The 17,887-nt window shown below is 49.3% G+C and overlaps 1 protein-coding gene and 1 pseudogene across 5 annotated transcripts; both read left to right on the top strand.

The window, feature by feature from the left end:
- Nucleotides 1-567: 567 nt before the first annotated feature.
- On the top strand, nucleotides 568-2,852 carry LOC132218438 (nucleolar GTP-binding protein 2-like; annotated as a pseudogene).
- A 5,595-nt stretch (nucleotides 2,853-8,447) lies between these two features.
- On the top strand, nucleotides 8,448-17,191 carry LOC132218430 (uncharacterized). Of its 5 annotated transcripts, none has more exons than XR_009449188.1 (3): nucleotides 8,448-8,516; nucleotides 9,049-9,125; nucleotides 14,712-17,191. XR_009449188.1 is itself a non-coding variant. In XM_059669652.1 (3 exons), the coding sequence occupies exons 1-3, from the start codon at nucleotides 13,988-13,990 to the stop codon at nucleotides 15,819-15,821; spliced, it is 792 nt and encodes a 263-aa protein (XP_059525635.1). In that variant the 3' UTR covers nucleotides 15,822-17,190. The 5 variants fall into 5 exon arrangements, 2 of the variants coding, with proteins under 2 accessions (XP_059525635.1, XP_059525634.1); XR_009449189.1 differs by having other exon boundaries at nucleotides 8,448-8,520; nucleotides 15,556-17,191; XR_009449187.1 differs by having other exon boundaries at nucleotides 8,448-8,520.
- The last annotated feature ends 696 nt before the right edge of the window (nucleotides 17,192-17,887 follow it).

Here is a 17,887-nt window from a genome sequence, read left to right as displayed (position 1 = left end):
TTAATACAAAGCGACAATTGTGTGGTCAAAAAAGTAATGCATCTCAGCATCAGGCTAGAGAAGCTTCCTGATGAGAAAACTGGAGAGGAGTCATCATGGATAAATTCATTGCAGATCCAGGAAGGACTTTTATCCTTTGAAATGGGATAAAAAGAAAAAATCATTTCCTAATAAATCCCCCCATACTTTTGCTGTGTGACTTAGAAGTTGGTCCAAAAGTTCATCTTCAGTAATTACGTCTTCATGATCAATTGTACATTTCCTGCAACAGGTGACATGAAACTGTTTCTCAGGCAAAGCAAAGGGATCAAATTAGTAAGACACCTAATTCCTATGACTTCTTACTTTAATCCTGAATTTTACCAAAATGACTGAATTGGATGAATTATCACATTTGTTTTGGTTTTGCTTGGATTTCTGCTTTGCTTTTTTTTTTTTTTTTTTTAACCTGCTTTGCTTTTTCAGCAGCCATTCACCAGTAATGTAGCAGAAGCTCATTAGCATTTAAGAATAAAAACACAGCACTTCGGCCAGGTTCAGGAAGTTATGAGCTCTTTTCCCTGAGATAGGTCGGACCCAGTGCTCCGGTCCTCAACCCGTCGGCAAGATGGTGAAGCCCAAGTACGAAGGACGGAGCACCATCAACCCGTCGAAGGCTAGCACAAACCCGGATCCACACAGGGAACAGGAGGCCAAAACATGAGGGACCGGGCCACAATTCGGCGCCCGAATATGTACAGGCAGGAGGAGCGCAGGAACAATCGTGGTAAAGTGATTAGGCCTCTGCAGCATCAATCATCCATGGCTTCTGGCACAGTGGCAAGAGTGGAGCCAAATATTAAATGGTTTGGCAACACACGTGAGTAAGCAGTCATCATTACGAAAATTTCAAGAGGAAACGGATACAGTTATGAAGGATCCTTACAAAGTTGTCATGAAGCAGAGCAAGTTACCCATGTCTCTTCTCCATGATCGAATCCGGCCTCATAAATCAAAGGTGCACATTCTCCATACTGAGAGCTTTGAATCTACATTTGGCCCTAAGTCTCAGAGGAAGCGACCAAATTTACTTGCCAGTGACATGCAGTCGCTTGTAGAAAATGCAGAAATGTCCACTGGGAGCTTTGACCAGGGCAAGGATCGGGACTTGGTAACTGAAGACACAGGTGTGAGAAATGAAGCCCAAGAGGAGATCTATAAAAAGGGACAGTCCAAAAGAATATGGGGTGAGCTCTACAAGGTGATAGATTCATCAGATGTTGTTGTTCAAGTTCTTGATGCTAGAGATCCAATGGGTACCCGTTGCCCTCACATCGAGACTTACTTGAAAAAGGGAAAGCCCTGGCAGCACCTCATTTTTGTCCTTAACAAATGTGACCTTGTTCCAACCTGGGCAACAAAACGATGGGTTGCTGTCCTCTCCCAGGATTATCCAACACTTGCTTTCCATGCAAGTCTTACTAACGCCTTTGGCAAAGGAGCGTTTATTCAGCTTCTATGGCAGTTTGGAAAGTTGCATACTGACAAGAAGCAGATCAGGTTCATTGGCTATCCAAATGTTGGCAAGAGCTCTGTGATGAACACATTACGCTCCAAGAAAGTGTGCAACGTGGCCCCCATTGCAGGTGAAACAAAGGCCTGGCAGTATATTACCTTGATGTGTGGGATATTCCTCATCGACTGTCCAGGCGTGGTTTACCCCTCTGAGGACTCGGAGAAAATTAAGGCTCCCGAAGACCACATTGGTGCTGTACTCGAACGAGCAAAACCAGAGTATATCAGCAAGATATACAAGATTGATTCTTGGGAGAATGCCGAGGACTTTCTTGAAAAGCTCGCTTTCCGGACAGGGAAGTTGTTAAAGGGCGGCGAGCCTGACTTGCAGACTGTGGGCAAGAGGTTCTCAATGACTGGCAGAGGGGCCGCAGTCCTTTCTTTGTCAAGCCACCCAATGCAGACCCCGCCACCCCTCGAAGAGCCCCTTACAGCTTCCATCCTCAGCATCTTTGGAAGCTGCCACTGAAACAACCCAGAACAACCCAGAAGAGGACATCACAGAAACTGTAGGTGAAGAGTCAGAATCTGTCCTCGAGAAGGAAAAAGGAGTGAACAGTCCCTGTGACGCCAGCTCAGAGATGCAGCAGATCCTGGTGCGGGTTCGCCAGAACTTCGGCAAAATCAACGTTGTGCCTGAGTTTTCTGGGGATGACCTGGTTCCTTTGGAGATGTCAGATATGGATGAGGAGCTAGAGAGGGGGTGGGGGGGAAGGAGGAGGAGGAGGAGGAGGAGGAGGAGGAGGAGGAGGAGGAGGAGGAGGAGGAGGAGGAGGAGGAACAGGCGCAACAGGGGTGCGAGGAGGAAGAGTATTACCCAGTCCCAGGAAGAACACCAGGAAAACGACACCAATGCAGTGATTAAAGCCCTGGATGAAAAGATCGCTAAATACCAGAAGTTTTTAAACAAAGCCAAAGTGAAAAAGTTCTCAGCAGTCAGAATATCCAAGGGACTCAGTGAAATGGTTTTTGCAAAATCAGAAGAGCAAGAAACAACAGCTGAAGAAGATGTGGAAGATACGGCACCTGCCAAAAAGGGCAAGGAGAGGAAGGCACAGAGGGAAGAGGAGCATCCAAATAAATCTCCAAAGACGCTGACATCTAAGGAACGGAGGCGAGCAGCACGGAAGCAACAATCCAGAAAAGCTGGTGTCCGCTACTATGAAACACACAAGGTGAAAAACAGAAACAGGAACAAAAAGAAGACCAATGACTCAGAGGGACAGAAGCGCAAACACAAAAATTCAAGCATGAGCAGTAACATTTTAAAAGCTGTTTCTTAAATTATACAAAAATATGCATTAAAAAAAGAATAAAAACACAACCACATAAGATTTCCCTAATAACTGTGGGCAAAAGGGGCCACATGCTAAACCTGACTAGTTCAGGGGAGGCCTGTGTGGCAGCCTTACAAACTCAGAGACTTAAAATAACCACAAAGGATGGTCTCTTATTTACAAAAAAATTAAATATATTTTTATTTATTTCAGAGAGGCAGGGAGAGGGAAAGAGAAACATCAAGGATGAGAGAGAATCATTGATCAGTTGCTCACAACTTGGGCATGTGCCCTGACTGGGAATCAAACCCGGACCCTCCAGTCCACAGGCCAGCGCTCTATCCCAGAGCCAAACTAGCTGAGGCTGAAAGTAACACTTCTTAACTAAAAGCAGTAGTCATGTCCTAGGCTAGAATCTTACCTGACAAAGGTCAATTTTCACCTTAACTAAGCCTGTGTGTTGTCTTTTTGCATCTACCATAACATTCCTTTGGAATCTCAAACTAATTTCCTTTTTCCAGACCCCTCAAAGCACAGGTGCCACACCAGAGGGGAGACCACAAATCTCCTCATTGTTATTGAATTAATTGCTGACTGTTAACTATCTTGTACCCACCTATGTAAGAGAAATATGTGTCTCTCATTTTACTTTTTATTCTATCACCAATAGATTTAATCCATGTAAGTCTTATTTGGATTATAATGTATCAAATAAGGTGCAAAACTGCCATTCTCTGGGGCATTTTCTCAATCCCTTGAGATTTTGCTTCCCAGCAATTGTCAGTTTGGCTCAAATAAACTCACAAATATTCTCTACAGGTTTGAATATTTCTTAAGTTGACATAAACCAAACTGATCCATTTCCTCAACATAATTTTAAAACCACACAGCTAGGTTGCAAAGAGGAGAGAGAGAGAGAGAGAGAGAGAGAGAGAGAGCGAGCAGGGAGGGAGACAACCTGTTTAAGTCCTCAAGTCCCTTTTAAAGAACAGATTCATAATAAAAACCTAAAGGAAACCACTTTAGAAACAGAGAGGTCTGCAAAACAAGAGGCTTCCTTCATCCCCAAAAATACCAAACCAACACAAGGGGAGAAAAAATGAATGCAGTGGATCCATGTGCCAAAGTTTTGGTCCTGCCTCATGGAGACGCTGCACGGGGCAAATTCTGAAGAGGAAATGGGAGGGCTGGGGGCAGAGAAAGAGCGAGCCAGAATGTGGCCTGCAAACTGCAACAATGCAACCTCCATGAACAAGGCGCCTCTGTCCTCTGGTAAACGTAGGTGTGCTGTTCTGTGGTGTTGTGTTCGTTTCTGCTGTGTGTGAGTGTCACTCCATGTGCCCTGGCATGTCCCCTCAGTGGGGGGACGTGGAGGTTGGGGTTCGGGTTTGGGAGAGCTCGGGTGAGGCAGAGGAGGTGGGCAGGAGCCCGCAGCCATGGGCTGGGTGGGTACCTGTAGGGGCTGTGCCTCCTGAAGCCGCTTTCCGTGCAGGCACTGGCCGCGTTGTCCTCTTCCTCGCCCTCCCCTCCTCTTCCTCAGCGTCCTCGGAATCCAGGGCCTCCTCTGCTTCCCGGCCTCGTCGTCCTCTTCTCCTTCGTGGTCAACGCACACCACACAGCACCTGGGTCTGAGCCACGGAGCCCCTTATGGCCCCAGGAGCTGGGGGTCGGGTCGGGGGAGGTGGGGGAGGAGCTGGCGGCTGCTACCTGGGGTGACCACTGCCCCCCCGCCCCGCATCCTCTAGGTCCCCACCTCAGCTACCTTGTCAAGCCGGGGAAGCACCGCCAGGGGAGCGGAAGTGCCGCCAGGGGAGCGGAAGTGCCGCCAGGGGAGCAGAGCCCTAGTTGGGTCCTCACGTGGGCGGGTGCGGGGCCAGGGCTGTCTGGGTGACCTGCCCCCATGGCCATTCAAGTTGAAGCTCACTGGGCTGGGCAGCTCATTGGCTGGTGCGGGGAGGTATGAGCCCCATTTGAATTGCCTGCACCTCACTCTGGAGCACCTTGAAGCGCCAAGTCCTTTCCTCCCTTTTGCTAGGTGACTGCTGGAACCAACGGTTGCCAAGCAACAGGTACCACAGGCCTGGAACAGGGTGGTCACGTGAGCTGCACCTCCCAGGCGCCTGGAACGGAATGAGCCTCAAAGATACACTGACTAGCGGGAAATGTGCATTCTGCTCAGGCTGATGCCTCCCCATTGCTGTTATGAGTATTTGCCTTTTAATATGAATGTGTAGACATACTTTTTATTTATTTATACTAGAGACCCAATACACGAAATTGGTGCTCGGGCCTTCCTTCATTCCACTCTGCCCCTTGGTGGTCAGCGTATATCATAATGAGCCATCCATCTCCTGGACTCCCGGTTGAACTCCCGAGGGGACACTCTGCAATCAGACTGTTATATATATAGACTAGAGGCCTGGTGCACAAATTTGTGTATGGGTGGGGTCCCTCAGGGTGGCCTACAGGGATTGGGCCAAAACTGGCAGTCCAATGCCGCCTGCCACTCCTGCTCATCCCAGCCCCACAGCGCCTGACGGGGGCTCCTGCCCAGTCAGTCCCGATTGGGAGAGGCTTGTGCCACCGCAGTGGTGCACACCAGCCATAAACCCTGTGTCTGGTGCCCATCCTGAGAGGGGGACTCCATCAGCCCTCTGGGCAGGTGGTGGGATGCCCTTGCCAGGCAGGGATCCAGGTCCATCCCGCTGATGTTGCACCAGTTGTTGGGAGCCACCTGGTGGCTGCTTCTATATTCATTCTTCCTTGCAGGGCCTCTAGGGAGGGGAAGCAGCCATGGTGCAGGGCCAGTAGCACTGTGAGGATCATGCCAGCGGTGCCAGTCCATCGATGTCTGTTCCATTCTCTGGTGATTGGACCTGCAGGACTATTGAGGGAGTGAGTGGCTGCCACCAGACTGGTGGGCCGCCGGGATGGGTTGGTGAACTGAGTGGTTATCCCGCTGTGGGAGTGCACTGACCACCAGCGGGCTGCTCCTGCATTGAGCATCTGTGCCCTGGTGGTCAATGCGTGCCATCGCTACTGGTGGACCTGTCATTCAGTAATTCAGTCATTTGGTTGCTTAGGCTTTTATATAGAGATAGATATTTTTATTGATTTCAGAGAGGAAGGCAGAAGGAGAGAGAGATTGAAACATCAATGATGACAGAATCATTGGTCGGCTGCCTCCTGCATGCCCCCTACTGGGGATCGAGCCCACAAACCGGGCATGTGCCCTTGACTGGATTTGAACTCGGGATCCTTCAGTCTGCAGGCCATTGAGCTAATCAGTGCACAATACCAGCTAGGGCATCCTTTCTATTGTCTGGGTATACTGTTTCTTCCAGGTACAAAGCAAATATTTTTTACCGGTCTTGAAAGTTTCTTTTCATTTTATTTATGGTGCTTTTGCCTAATTAAGTTGAGCTATCAGTCTCATATATTACTTGAGTGATAAAAAAAATGAGTCCTAAAAAACTCCTTGAACCGTCACACAGTTTTATCTATTTGCATTTCATACGCTGCTAAAATTTGCAGAAATGAAAGATTTTGCAACATAGCAACACAAGCAACTAAAGAATCTATGTTAGATACTTTTGTTTCTGAAGTCCCATGGCCATTTCCCCAGAAGGTGCTCCAGCTTTGTAGCAAAAACCTTTTGTTACAGTCAGGGCACATACCCAGGTTGCAGGCTCAATCCCCAGTAGGAGGTGTGCAGGAGGCAGCTGATCAGTGATTTTTTTCTCATCATTGATGTTTCTTCTCTCTCCCTCCCTCTCCATTCCTCTCTGAAATCAATAAAAATATTTTTTAAAGCTTAAGGTGGTACATTTTATGATGTGTGCCTTTTACTACATTTTTTTAAAAAAAGGAACCTATAAAAATAAATGCATAATATGCTAATTAAACCAGACAGCCGAACGACCTACCAGACAAAGCCAGAGCTGCATGGGCTGAGCCCCTTGCACAAATTTCATGCATTAGGCCTCTAGTAAAAAAATAAAAAGTACAGAAATCACTCTTCCATTTCTGTCTTAATAGCCATCCAATTCCTTCACCCAAAACAACTAACATCACCAGTTTTTGTGTATCTTTCCAGAATCTATGCCTATACAAGCCAATCCATACACACATGTAGACAGCTTCATATGGGGAGAAACTGAGGCCTAAAACACTGTGATACAGGGGTTCAGTGAGACAGACTTGAGACCCTTTGAGCTCGTATATTAACGAATGATGCCCTTGTAATGGTTGCGGACTTGACTCCAGGCTCCAAGTCTTCCTCTGTATTTCAGCCATGCTAACAACCTATAGATTTTTGTGGGCACAAAATTCCTTGAACCCAGCATGTAAAGAGGACAAGTGTGTCATTGTTTTGGGGGGGAAATTCCAATCAGAATAACAACAGAGCCCAGTCGGGTGTAGCTCTGTGACTTGGGTATCCTCCCATGCACCAAAAGGTTGTTGGTTTGATTCCTGGTCAGGGCACATGCCTGGGTTGCAGGCTCAATTCCCGGTAGGGGGCATGCGATCCATGTTCTCCTCTCACATCTGTTTTTCTCTCCCTCTCCCACTCCTATCCCCTCTCTCTCAAATTAAAAACACACACACAAAAAAAACGTAAAAGAACAGCAGCAAAGTTTACTCAATCCCCAAGCCACCGTAGAAGGGGATTAGGCCAGACTTAGTTGTCCCTTGGCTACAGGTCCTGTGGAGAGGGAGCCTGCATGGAATGCATCACGCTTATAGGGAAGGTGAGGCAGAGACATCTATACCACCACCATGCAAGCTGTTGGATGAAATAGATTATCTCATTAGAAAAGGGGGCTATTTTTCCATTACTTGCTGGTACCTGCTGAGCTAGCGATCTGGTGAGCTACTGAAAAGGGACAGGAAATGATTCTCCAGGAAGATCCCATGTGTTTCTCCTCACCTCCTGGATTCCCCACACCTCACTGATCCCCATTCCCAGGCTGTGCCTTAAACACACTATGTATTTGCTGCCTCACTGGTGAACACAGAGAAAAACACTTGTTTTCATTCTCAGTAAGGAACTTTGGGAGGTGACTTGGGCAGGCACCAAGAGAACAGCATCAGCAAACTAATTAACCACATAGGAACTGGAGGCCCTTGCACTCTGCCTAGAACCCTAACCATTTCAGATAAGAATTCCAAATTGTCCCCATTTACCCTTTATTCTTATAGAAAATCTCATCCTCATTTGACAATCCTTGTCATGTAGCTTCTATGCCATGTTTTGCTTGTATGTGGCATTGAGAGGTCTAAACATATCCCTTAGCCAAGGCAGCCGCTTTTTCCAGCAAAAGCCCTCCTAAGAAAACAGACAGATAAATATGAATTCTGCCTTTCCCTTGCTGTCTCCTGCCACAAAACATGCTGTCCTGTTTCCTATTCCCACTGCTCCACTGGGGGGCGCTGTGCTATTGTCCTGTGTGTGGTTGGTACCATTCTGCATCTCATATTGCTAAGCCACCAGCATTTATCTGTGGTCATTTAGGTCAATTATTAAATCTTGTTCACTCAGAATTTCTTTTACTCACTCAGGCATTTAAGTCTCACTGACTTAATGTGATTTAGTAATGACTCTCCTCTCTTTGCAGGAGTGGAGGAACCAGTACATTCACTTGGAATCAGGCGTCGAAGGATCTGTGTTGGACACAGAAGTAGGTAGGTAGGTTTGGTGCTGGGCTGAGCTGGAGGGAGCGGAGGAGCACACACATGACCCGCAGTGGGGTCCAGAGAGGCTGAGGCAGGACAAGTGAATGGAGCAGTGGCCCCACCAGTACGTTTCCTGAAATAAAGTCCTGAGGAGGGAAGTCATAGGCAGTTACTGCTCACACATTCTTCTTTACCCTATGTCTCCAGCAACTCCCTGGTTGCTGTCCAATAGTTTAGAGGGGTTTCTGTGTTGTGGTTTGTTTTTCAAAAAGCTTCTGATTCTTTTTTTTTTTTTTTAATATTTTATTGATTTTTTACAGAGAGGAAGGGAGAAGAATAGAGAGTCAGAAACATCGATGAGGGAGAAACATCAATCAGCTGCCTCCTGCACGACACCCACTGGGGATGTGCCCGCAGCCAAGGTACATGCCCCCGACCGGAGTCGAACCTGAGACCCTTAAGTCCCCAGGCCGACGCTCTATCCACTGAGCCAAACCGGTTAGGGCGACTTTTGATTCTTTATTATTTTTATTGATTTCAGAGAGAGGAAGGGAAAGAAAGATGCTCCCCTACTACCCTGACATGTGCCCTGACAAGTAATCCAAAATGGACCTCCTGGTAGGTGAGAGGACATTGAATCAACTGAGCCACACTGGCCGGGCTGGGAGTGTTTTTTAATTTAAAAAAAATACCAAAAACCTACTGTGAATTTTACACTAGCTTTAAAGACTGAAGAACCTGCTATACCAGGACAGGGCACACTTTTATGCATGATCTTAAAGGCTTGTGGGGGGAGGGAAGGGGAGAAATAGGCTCAGGGACCCAAATATTCTGAGAACCCCAAGGCCTGTTGAGAGGGGAGAAAATGAATGATCCTCTATGGATAGGAGGTCAAATGTATTATAAATAACTGGTGAGCCAGGAGGACAGAGCACCAGAATAACCTATACCAGGAGTGGGCTCATTTTTGCGAGTGTGTGCCAAACCAGCAAAATCTCTGACTCAAAATTCTTCTGCATGTCAACCCTAATATTTTGAGAACATGTTACGCCTACTTGATATCTCTTAAGGTGTATGTATGTGAAGAACCTTGAAGAAATAATAAAATTAATTCGAATGACAAAAACACAGTATATGATGATGAAAAATACATTTATTTTTTAATGTATACATGTACACTGATAGTCCGACAGAAAACTTTATGACTCCGTTTGAGATTATCAGGGGACTTTTGCTGCTGCATCATTGATGACAGAGATTTTACATCAGGTTTATATTTCGTGACCTTCAGAAATATGCACGAGCTACTACTTTCATCCATCAGGCTACTCCTATTTAGAGACTTAACAAAATTCATCACTGGGAGCAAACATTCACAAGTGCATGTGGATGAAAACATGGAGAGTAACGCTGTTGCAGATTTTTAAACAGAAAAAATTTTCTGCAATGGCATTCCAAGTCCTCAATAGGTCCTTTCAACACTATTGAAATTGCTCTTCCCCTCTCTCATCAATCCATGTCTATGGTCTTTAAGGTAACTTGTTATGTAAAATCACTGATTTAACTAAGATGCACCTACACTGAATTTATCTGAAAAATAAAAAAGTTGATATTAAGAAATAAATTGTAAATGGAAGTGTTAGGTCGGAGAGAGCCCAGGATCAGATACATGCAGACATGAGATGAGAAAATGGACTTCCCCTGGAATTTCTCACAGATCAGTGAGCGAGACACAGATACTGGCTTCTCCCTGACAACCCCCACACAGATACTGACTCCTTTCTGAATACCTTGCTGACCCCCTGCAGCTGAAACTTCCTCAGCTAAATACCTCAGCTCATGTCCCTGCCCCTCACCCAACTGCAGTCTAAAAAAAGCGCCCCCTCCTTGTTGGGTGAATCCACATGCCCTGTCCTTGGGGTACATGGGTCTCCCAGGGACGCAGAAATAAACCTTTCCTTTTCTTTTCTTTTCTGATTCACTCGACTCTTTATTTCTTACGCCGCCTATTGAGCCCCCTAACCTAACATTTGGTGCCTTGAAACCCGGGTGGCATGAGCACTTCATTTGGCCATCCCTTCGCTGCTCGGGGTGCCTGCCTCTCCCTCCTCGTGGCTCTGGACCCATCAGGACCTCATCTCTTCAGCTCAGCAACTTTTCCCAGTTTGGCAACATCAGCGGTGAGTCCCGTCCCACCCCTGTGCCGGTCCCACATGGCCGCCTGCCCGCCGGCGTCTCTGTCAGTAAAACGTGGCCCTGTCAGAGATTGCCTCTTTCTGGACCCTTCCAGGAAGGCTCCTCCGGACCTGGAAGTAGTGGACATGTCCCTACATTCCCTGGCCCAATCGTCCATCCATAGCGTGGGTTAAACCGCTGGGACGCCAGCCTTTGGCCCTGCTACAGGCCACGGGGATCAAGCACAGGGGGAATCCAAATTCCAAACCTGACCTGAGCACACCTCTAGGGTGCCGGCTCACCGATGTGGCTAAACACTATGCCTGCCCTGGACCTGTGTCCTATTTCTGTAATGTAGCATGGCCTCAGTCTGAAAATGGGACCTTGACTTTACCGTCCGCACCGATCTCAGTAAGTTCTGCCAGCGAACTGGGAAATGTGCCCAAGTCTCTCAGTCTCTCTCTCCACCCGGTCTGCGTCCCCGTCCCTTCCCCCCTCAGTTCCTTCTGCGCTCCCTCCTTGCCAGGTCCTTCCTCCGCCCTCCACGCTGTCCCTGCACTGCCGCGCTGCCTTGTGTGCCGCCGAGCCCGCAGTGTGTGTGGTGCATGTGGGGGTGGGTTCATGTGCTGTGTTGTGTGTGGTGGCGATGACACTGCCATAGTCTCCGCATCCTCCCACCACCCCCTCCACCGGAGACCACCTGGAACACCCCCTGGCAAAAGCCGCCTGTCCTCCCACTGGGCTCTGTGCCCCTGTCCATCCACACTCTCCAATCCTTCCTCCCTGCCAGACCCTCTTCCAGCCTCACCTTCTCCACTGCCTCCTAACCCACCTCCTGACCCCGCCTCCCTTCTTCCGCCCGCCCCACGGAAGCCAGAAACTCTAACTGCCTGGACAACAACCCCATGCCCTGCACACCGCCCCTGTGCCCACTGCGCCCTCTTCATTGGGCACGGTTGTTCCACCGGCCCGCTCCGTGGTAGCCACTGCGGGGGCTGGAAGCTCAAGTCGCCAGGATGACAACCCCACCCTCACCCCTGCCTGCTTCCCCAGTCGGCACACACGGGTCTGTAGGATCCACCTTCCTTCTGTCCCTCCTCCCCTCTGCCCTGCCCCTGGGAGGTTGTGACTTTTAACCGCAATTGAGAAGCAGCTGGTGTCTTTCTCCGCCAACCCCACAGCATTCATCAAAGAATTCCAGTACCTCTCCCACGCCCACCCAGGCCACCTCTCCCGCTCTCTCCCCTCCCCTTACAGGCCTGCCATAGTAACCTGTACCCCAGGCAGTACCCTCTGTAAATTCTAACCACTCGCCTTCCTCTGTGCGCTCTGCCGAATCTCCTCCCTCATGACTGCCATCACTTTAACTCACAGGTGGCCGACCAGTTCCCTTTGTGAGAGGTTGCAGCTGGGCTTTCTTCAGACCCTCCTAACCAGGGGCTTCCTTCTCCCCTATCCCTGAAAGCCCAAATCCTGAGAACGTTAGCTCCAAAACAGCCTCTTCCCTTATACCCCGGTCCGAGATGGCCTTGAAGGTTCTTAATGCCCGTGAGGAGCAGGCACAGTCAGAATGGCAGGCCTGCCTTCCACAGAAGGTAGACCTGCAAACATGCCTTGGTTGTGGCCCTGAGGTCAATGGCAGCTGCGCATGGTACTAAGGGGGCCGTGCACGGTGGGGGTGCAACGAAAGGAACGCCACCAGAGAATGCTTCAAATGCAGAGATGAAGGCCACTGGGCAATGCAGTGCCCCCAGCCCCAGGCTCCAACCAAGCCCTGCCCAGCGTGTGGTCAAACCTGCCACTAGAAAAGTGACTGCCCTGGAAAGGTGGCGGGCCCTCTGCACCCCAGTGTGGAGGGGCCACCCTTCTAGGTCATGACCCGCCACTGGCCATGCTGGGACTGGCTGAAGACTGAAGATGCCCAGCTCTGACCGCCCCACCACCACCCTCGCCGAGCCCAGGGCTGCACTGAAGGCAACAGGTCACCTTTCTGGTTGACATGGGAGCTACATTCTCTGTCCTGCCCTCCTTTTTAGGGCCGCTTTATCCTTCCATGACCTCAGTCATGGGTATTGATGGCAAATCCACCTGCCCGCTGGCCACTGGACCCCATCCCTGCCTCCTTGATGATAGCATGCCCTGTGCCCCTTTTAGGACGAGACATTCTCACCATCCTAGCGGTCACTCTGCCCTTTAGCCTCCCTGCTCCTGGCTCCCTTTACAGGGACGCCAATCCTCCACTGCCAGGCGTCCCCTTATGGGGCCCTGTTGTCCCAGACCTCAGTCTCGCCTGCCTCAGTGGCCTACCTCAGTCTTGCTTTGAATGCCTTATCTCCTTATCTCCTCCACGACTGTCGCCTCCTCTTAACTGAGAACTACTCTGACCTCAGCGCCTTCTCGCCCCATTCACCTCCACCCTTCCCAAAGGAAAAAATGCAGCAGTTTTAAAATCCAAGCTGCTAGAGGCCTGGGAACAGGCTACACAACCTGCTCCTTCCCTCCCTGCCTTTTCTCCAGCCTCCAGGTCCCTGGCTTCCACTGCTCCGTCCCTTTCTCTTCTCCCTTGGATAACAGCACATTCTAACAGTTCCCCTCACTTTCACTGCAATACCTACCTCTCTCAGGCTCACCAAATGCCGCCCACCGTCCCTGAAGAAGATTCGGTGACACCATCCACGACCTGATGGATGACCCATCATTCCTCACAGGCTCTTACCTGGCAAGGGACCCTCCAGTTTTGCTCAGGTTTTCTAATATTTTCAGGTGAAACGGACATGGAATGATGAGGGAGTCATCAATTCTACTGTCTGGGATGGGAAATCCTATAATGTCACTCTCTATTTACGAATCCTGGACCTACTCCTATGCCCACCCTCATTAACACAACTTTCCATCTACTCTCCAACATCAATCCCTCCTCTTATACATCCTGCTGGATTTGTCTGTCACTGGCTCAAAACCTCATCATAGCCACTCAGCTCCAATGGATTGGACCATCTAACTAAACTCTCTCTAGAAATTCGCAGCTCCTGGCTGGACCTCCTGCCCATGGCCTTGACCAAACTCCGGATACACCCAGGAGCCCCGCCTTCTTAAGTCCTTTTTAACTCCTATATGGGAGACCCTTCTTGCTCAACCACTGTCTCCTTACTGATCCCCCTCCCCTGGGAACCTACATCTACAAGCCTTGGAGCCTAGGTGGATGGGACCTCACATCGTGATCCTTACAGCACCCACCGTGGCCAAGCTGCTCGGCGACCCATCGTGACACCACCTCTCCAGGGTCAAGAGGACCCCGGAGCAGCATGACTTCTATAAATGTGAGGTGTTGGGCCCCACTAAGGTCCGCCTTAGCCGCCCTCCCCCTCCTCCTTCTCCTCCTGGCCCTGAGCAACCTACACCAACCCCCACCTGCTAATGTGTCGAGGTTCAAGGTCCGTGAAACCTACCACCAGAACAGCAAACAAGTCACCCAGCAGGTAGGATCTCAGGACTGTCCCCTGGTTGCATGCCAGACAGGGATCCGGGTGACTGTCGACATCCAGTCAGTATACAATGGTGGCCGACCCTATGCCTGTTTTGCTTACGACCAAGAGGACCCAGACAGGTGTAATCAAGACGTTGACACCTATGGGGGTTGCCGCTGGAGAGATTGTGTTGTCAATGATGCCTACAGGGGCTGCTCCTTTATCTGGGAGAATGGGGGCTTCCACATCATAATCCGAGATCCCTGGGACCAGCGATGGGTTATGGGTGTTGTGGGAAAGCTATACTTAAGTAGTTGGAGCTCAACCCCTTCAGGGACCATTTACATCTCCCGGGAATATGTCCTGGCCCAAGAGGCCCAAGTCCAGGTTTCCAACAGCATCCTCCAGGCCGAACAGTCCCTTAACAGGAAGCTGCCTGACTGCCCCCGGGTAGAAGTCCTATTTTCTTGGCTCCGACTTATTCAACACACCCTACTATTCCTCAACGAGACCCAACCCTGCCCAATGTCTCCCACTGCTTTCTATGCGCCTCTCTCCGAAGGTCTTTGCTGGCTGCCGTCCCACTCACGACTTCTCCAAGAACCCAAGGGAAAGGTGAATGTCAGCCTCCCGTGGCTGGCATTCCCCTTTGGGAACCTGAAACTCCAGAGCCCACCCTGCCCCCACGGATATGCTACCAGACCAGTAATCCGGTAATCGGAGGGAGAATCACTTGGAACTCCTCCCAGAACTACATCGCATCCAGTCACACCAAGGCCAGCCCGGGTACCTTCTTTTGGTGCAATGGCACCTTAAGCAACTGCATGAACTCCTCTGACCCCGGGCCTTGCTTCGTGGTCAATAGTTCCCCAACTAACCTTGTATGGAGAGTCGGAGCTCGCCTGGTTGCTCCCTCCATCCCGCTGCCGGACCCGCCGGGCCGCCTTTCCTCCCTGCCTCCCTGTCATGTTAGGGGTGTGTATCGCTACCTCCATAGGCCTCACGCGGGGGCGGGGAGGGACACCTCGGGAACAGTCTGGTCATGGCTCAGGACTTTAATGACAAGCTCCAGTAAGCCCTGGAGTCCACTACTGCTTCTTTAGCCTCCCTACAGCGACAGATAACGTCAATAGCCCAAGTAGCCCTACAGAACCGGTGCGCTTTAGACCTTCTGAGTGCAGAAAGAGGAGGAACCCGCATATTCCTTCAGGAAGAATGCTGCTACTACGTCAATGAGTCTGGAGTAGTGGAGCAAAATGTACAGACCCTGACTAAGCTGAGTGAAGAACTACATGCAGGACACTTCCAGGACAACTCTACTTTCAGCTGGTTCCAAAGCCCCTTACCTACCTGGGTCCTACGCATGGTAGGGCCCCTGATTCTCATCTGTGTCTTTTTTCTCCTAGCCCCCTACCTCCTCAAGTTCATTCGCTCCCGGATTGCGGAGATGTCACGGGTGACTGTGAATCAGCTCCTGCTTCATCCCTACACTCGGCTCCCCTCAGCCTGCCTCTACCTGACCCTGGCCTTTAACCCCCCCCCTACCCCCCCACCCCGCCCCGACATCCCTGGTCAACTGCAAGTAGCCAGAACGAGTCGGCGTCCCCTATCACCAAAAGGCCAGGATATTAGGTCAGAGAGAGCCCAGGATCAGATACATGCAGACATGTGATGAGACAATGGACTTCCCCTGGAATTTCTCACAGATTAGCGAGCCAGACACAGATACTGGCTTCTCCCTGATGACCCCCACACAGATACTGACTCCTTCCTGAGTTCCTTGCTGACCCCCTGCAGCTGAAACTTCCTCAGCTAAATACCTCAGCTCATGTTCCCACCCCTCACCCAACCACAGTATAAAAAAAGCATCCTCCTCACTGTTGGTGTGAATCCACCTGCCCTGTCTTTGGGGTACGTGGGTCTCCCGGGGAAGCAGAAATAAACATTTCCTTTCCTTTCCTTCCCTTTTCTGATTCACTCGACTCTTTACTTCTTACGCCACCTCCTGAGCCACCTAACCTAATAGGAAGATTATAAGAGAGGGTTTCATGTGCCAGCAAAAGTTACTGGCGAGCCATGTTTGGCACGCCTGCCAGGGGTTGCCCACCCCTGCCCTATACCCCTGGGAGAGGAGGTGTCTGCCAGTTCTCAGGGACTGAGTGTATTGGGGAAACAAGGCAGAGAAGACCTCTTCACCTGGTTGGACCACACTGCTGCTTGAGGAAGTACTGGCTTCCCCAGGGATTCCAGCTTCAGCCCTGCTTGTCTTGCCTATGGTCCTTATTTGCATATAAATACTTGACTATTTACACTTTCATTCCTTACATCAAGACCAGAGGTAGCTATGAACTGACACATTTGCAACACATGTTTAATTCGGTGGAAGATGGCCTTGCTCTGGGGAGGTATCAGGCGCTAGTTTCCCCACCTGTGTCAGAATCAGTGTTCGACGTGTCAATCCTCCTTAAGGAACCCGCGGATTTACTCCGCTCCCTGTACAGGGTAAGAAGAAGACAAAGGTCAAGGCTGTGACTCTTGAAAGATACAATTAAACTATTCATTATTTCCTCATTTTAGATAAGAATTCTAAGTGTTCCCAATTATTTACATTTTTAGTAACAGTTCCTGCTCCTGCACCTTCTGCTCCCCCTTCTTGCTTTTCTTCCTGCCAAATACATGCTTCAGCGGAAACGACCGCTGCCTCCCAAAACCATGTTGCTAGAAAACAGATGGGGAGACATGAACTCTACGTTTCCCCTGCTTTGTCCCGCCACAGTACTTTGTCCTCCTCAAATTTACCTCTATATCCATGTCTGAAGATGATGGGAATTTGCTGCTTGGAGGAAAATACATAGCAACAGTTAGTGATTCATGCCATTCTCCATGTCTCTCACACATATAGTTCTGGTCTTATTCGGACTAATTGGGTACTTGGGTCTATATTCCTGAGCAAAATCGCCACACACCTGGGACCTTGAAAATGATTCCTAGCGTGCTGGGCTTCCAGTTCTCTGTGGCAGTTTAAAATGGCCCTGCAATGTCTCTGGGAGACCTATGTATGTAGCTTCACATGAGATATAGGCAGGATTTTCAGTGTGTTGCTTACTGCATTTTTAAGCATGTGTAGTGTGGACAAAAGGGGTCACAAGCTCAGGGGAGGCCTGCATGGCAGTCTTGCAGACTCAGAGACCTAAAGTAACCACAAAAGATGATCTGAAAATTAAATATTTAACTACAAACAGGTTATAGTGGGTTGTCATGTCCTAGGCCAGTATTTTCCTGACAAAGATCAACTTAGATCTTTACTGAGCCCATTTGTCTTCTTGCCATAAGGTAACATATCTGTGAAATGTCTGGGTAACTTGTAAATTCCTCTTTTTTCTGGACCCTTCAGGGTGCAACAAATAGCACCAGGACATTCCCTCATTGTTATGTTATCAAGTTAATCGTCAACTGTTAATTATGTTGAACTATCCTGTATCCATCCATGTAAAAGCAGCACATGTCCATCATTTCACTTTTCCTCCTATCCCAGATGTTTTCCTGCTTTGCTTTATCCCACCTCCTTAATCTATCACCAATGGATTTCATGTAATCCACCTACGTCCCTTTCCTTTGATTGCAATGTATAAATACAGATGTAACCCGCCATTCTTTGGAGCATTACCTCAATTCCTAGAGGTTCTACTTCCCAGCATATGTTGCCAGTTTGGCTCAAATAAACCCAAATTCTTTACA

The sequence above is a fragment of the Myotis daubentonii genome, chromosome 16 (assembly GCF_963259705.1).
Source record: "Myotis daubentonii chromosome 16, mMyoDau2.1, whole genome shotgun sequence".
Lineage (NCBI taxonomy): Eukaryota > Metazoa > Chordata > Mammalia > Chiroptera > Vespertilionidae > Myotis > Myotis daubentonii.
This window is presented reverse-complemented; position numbering and strand designations above follow the sequence as displayed.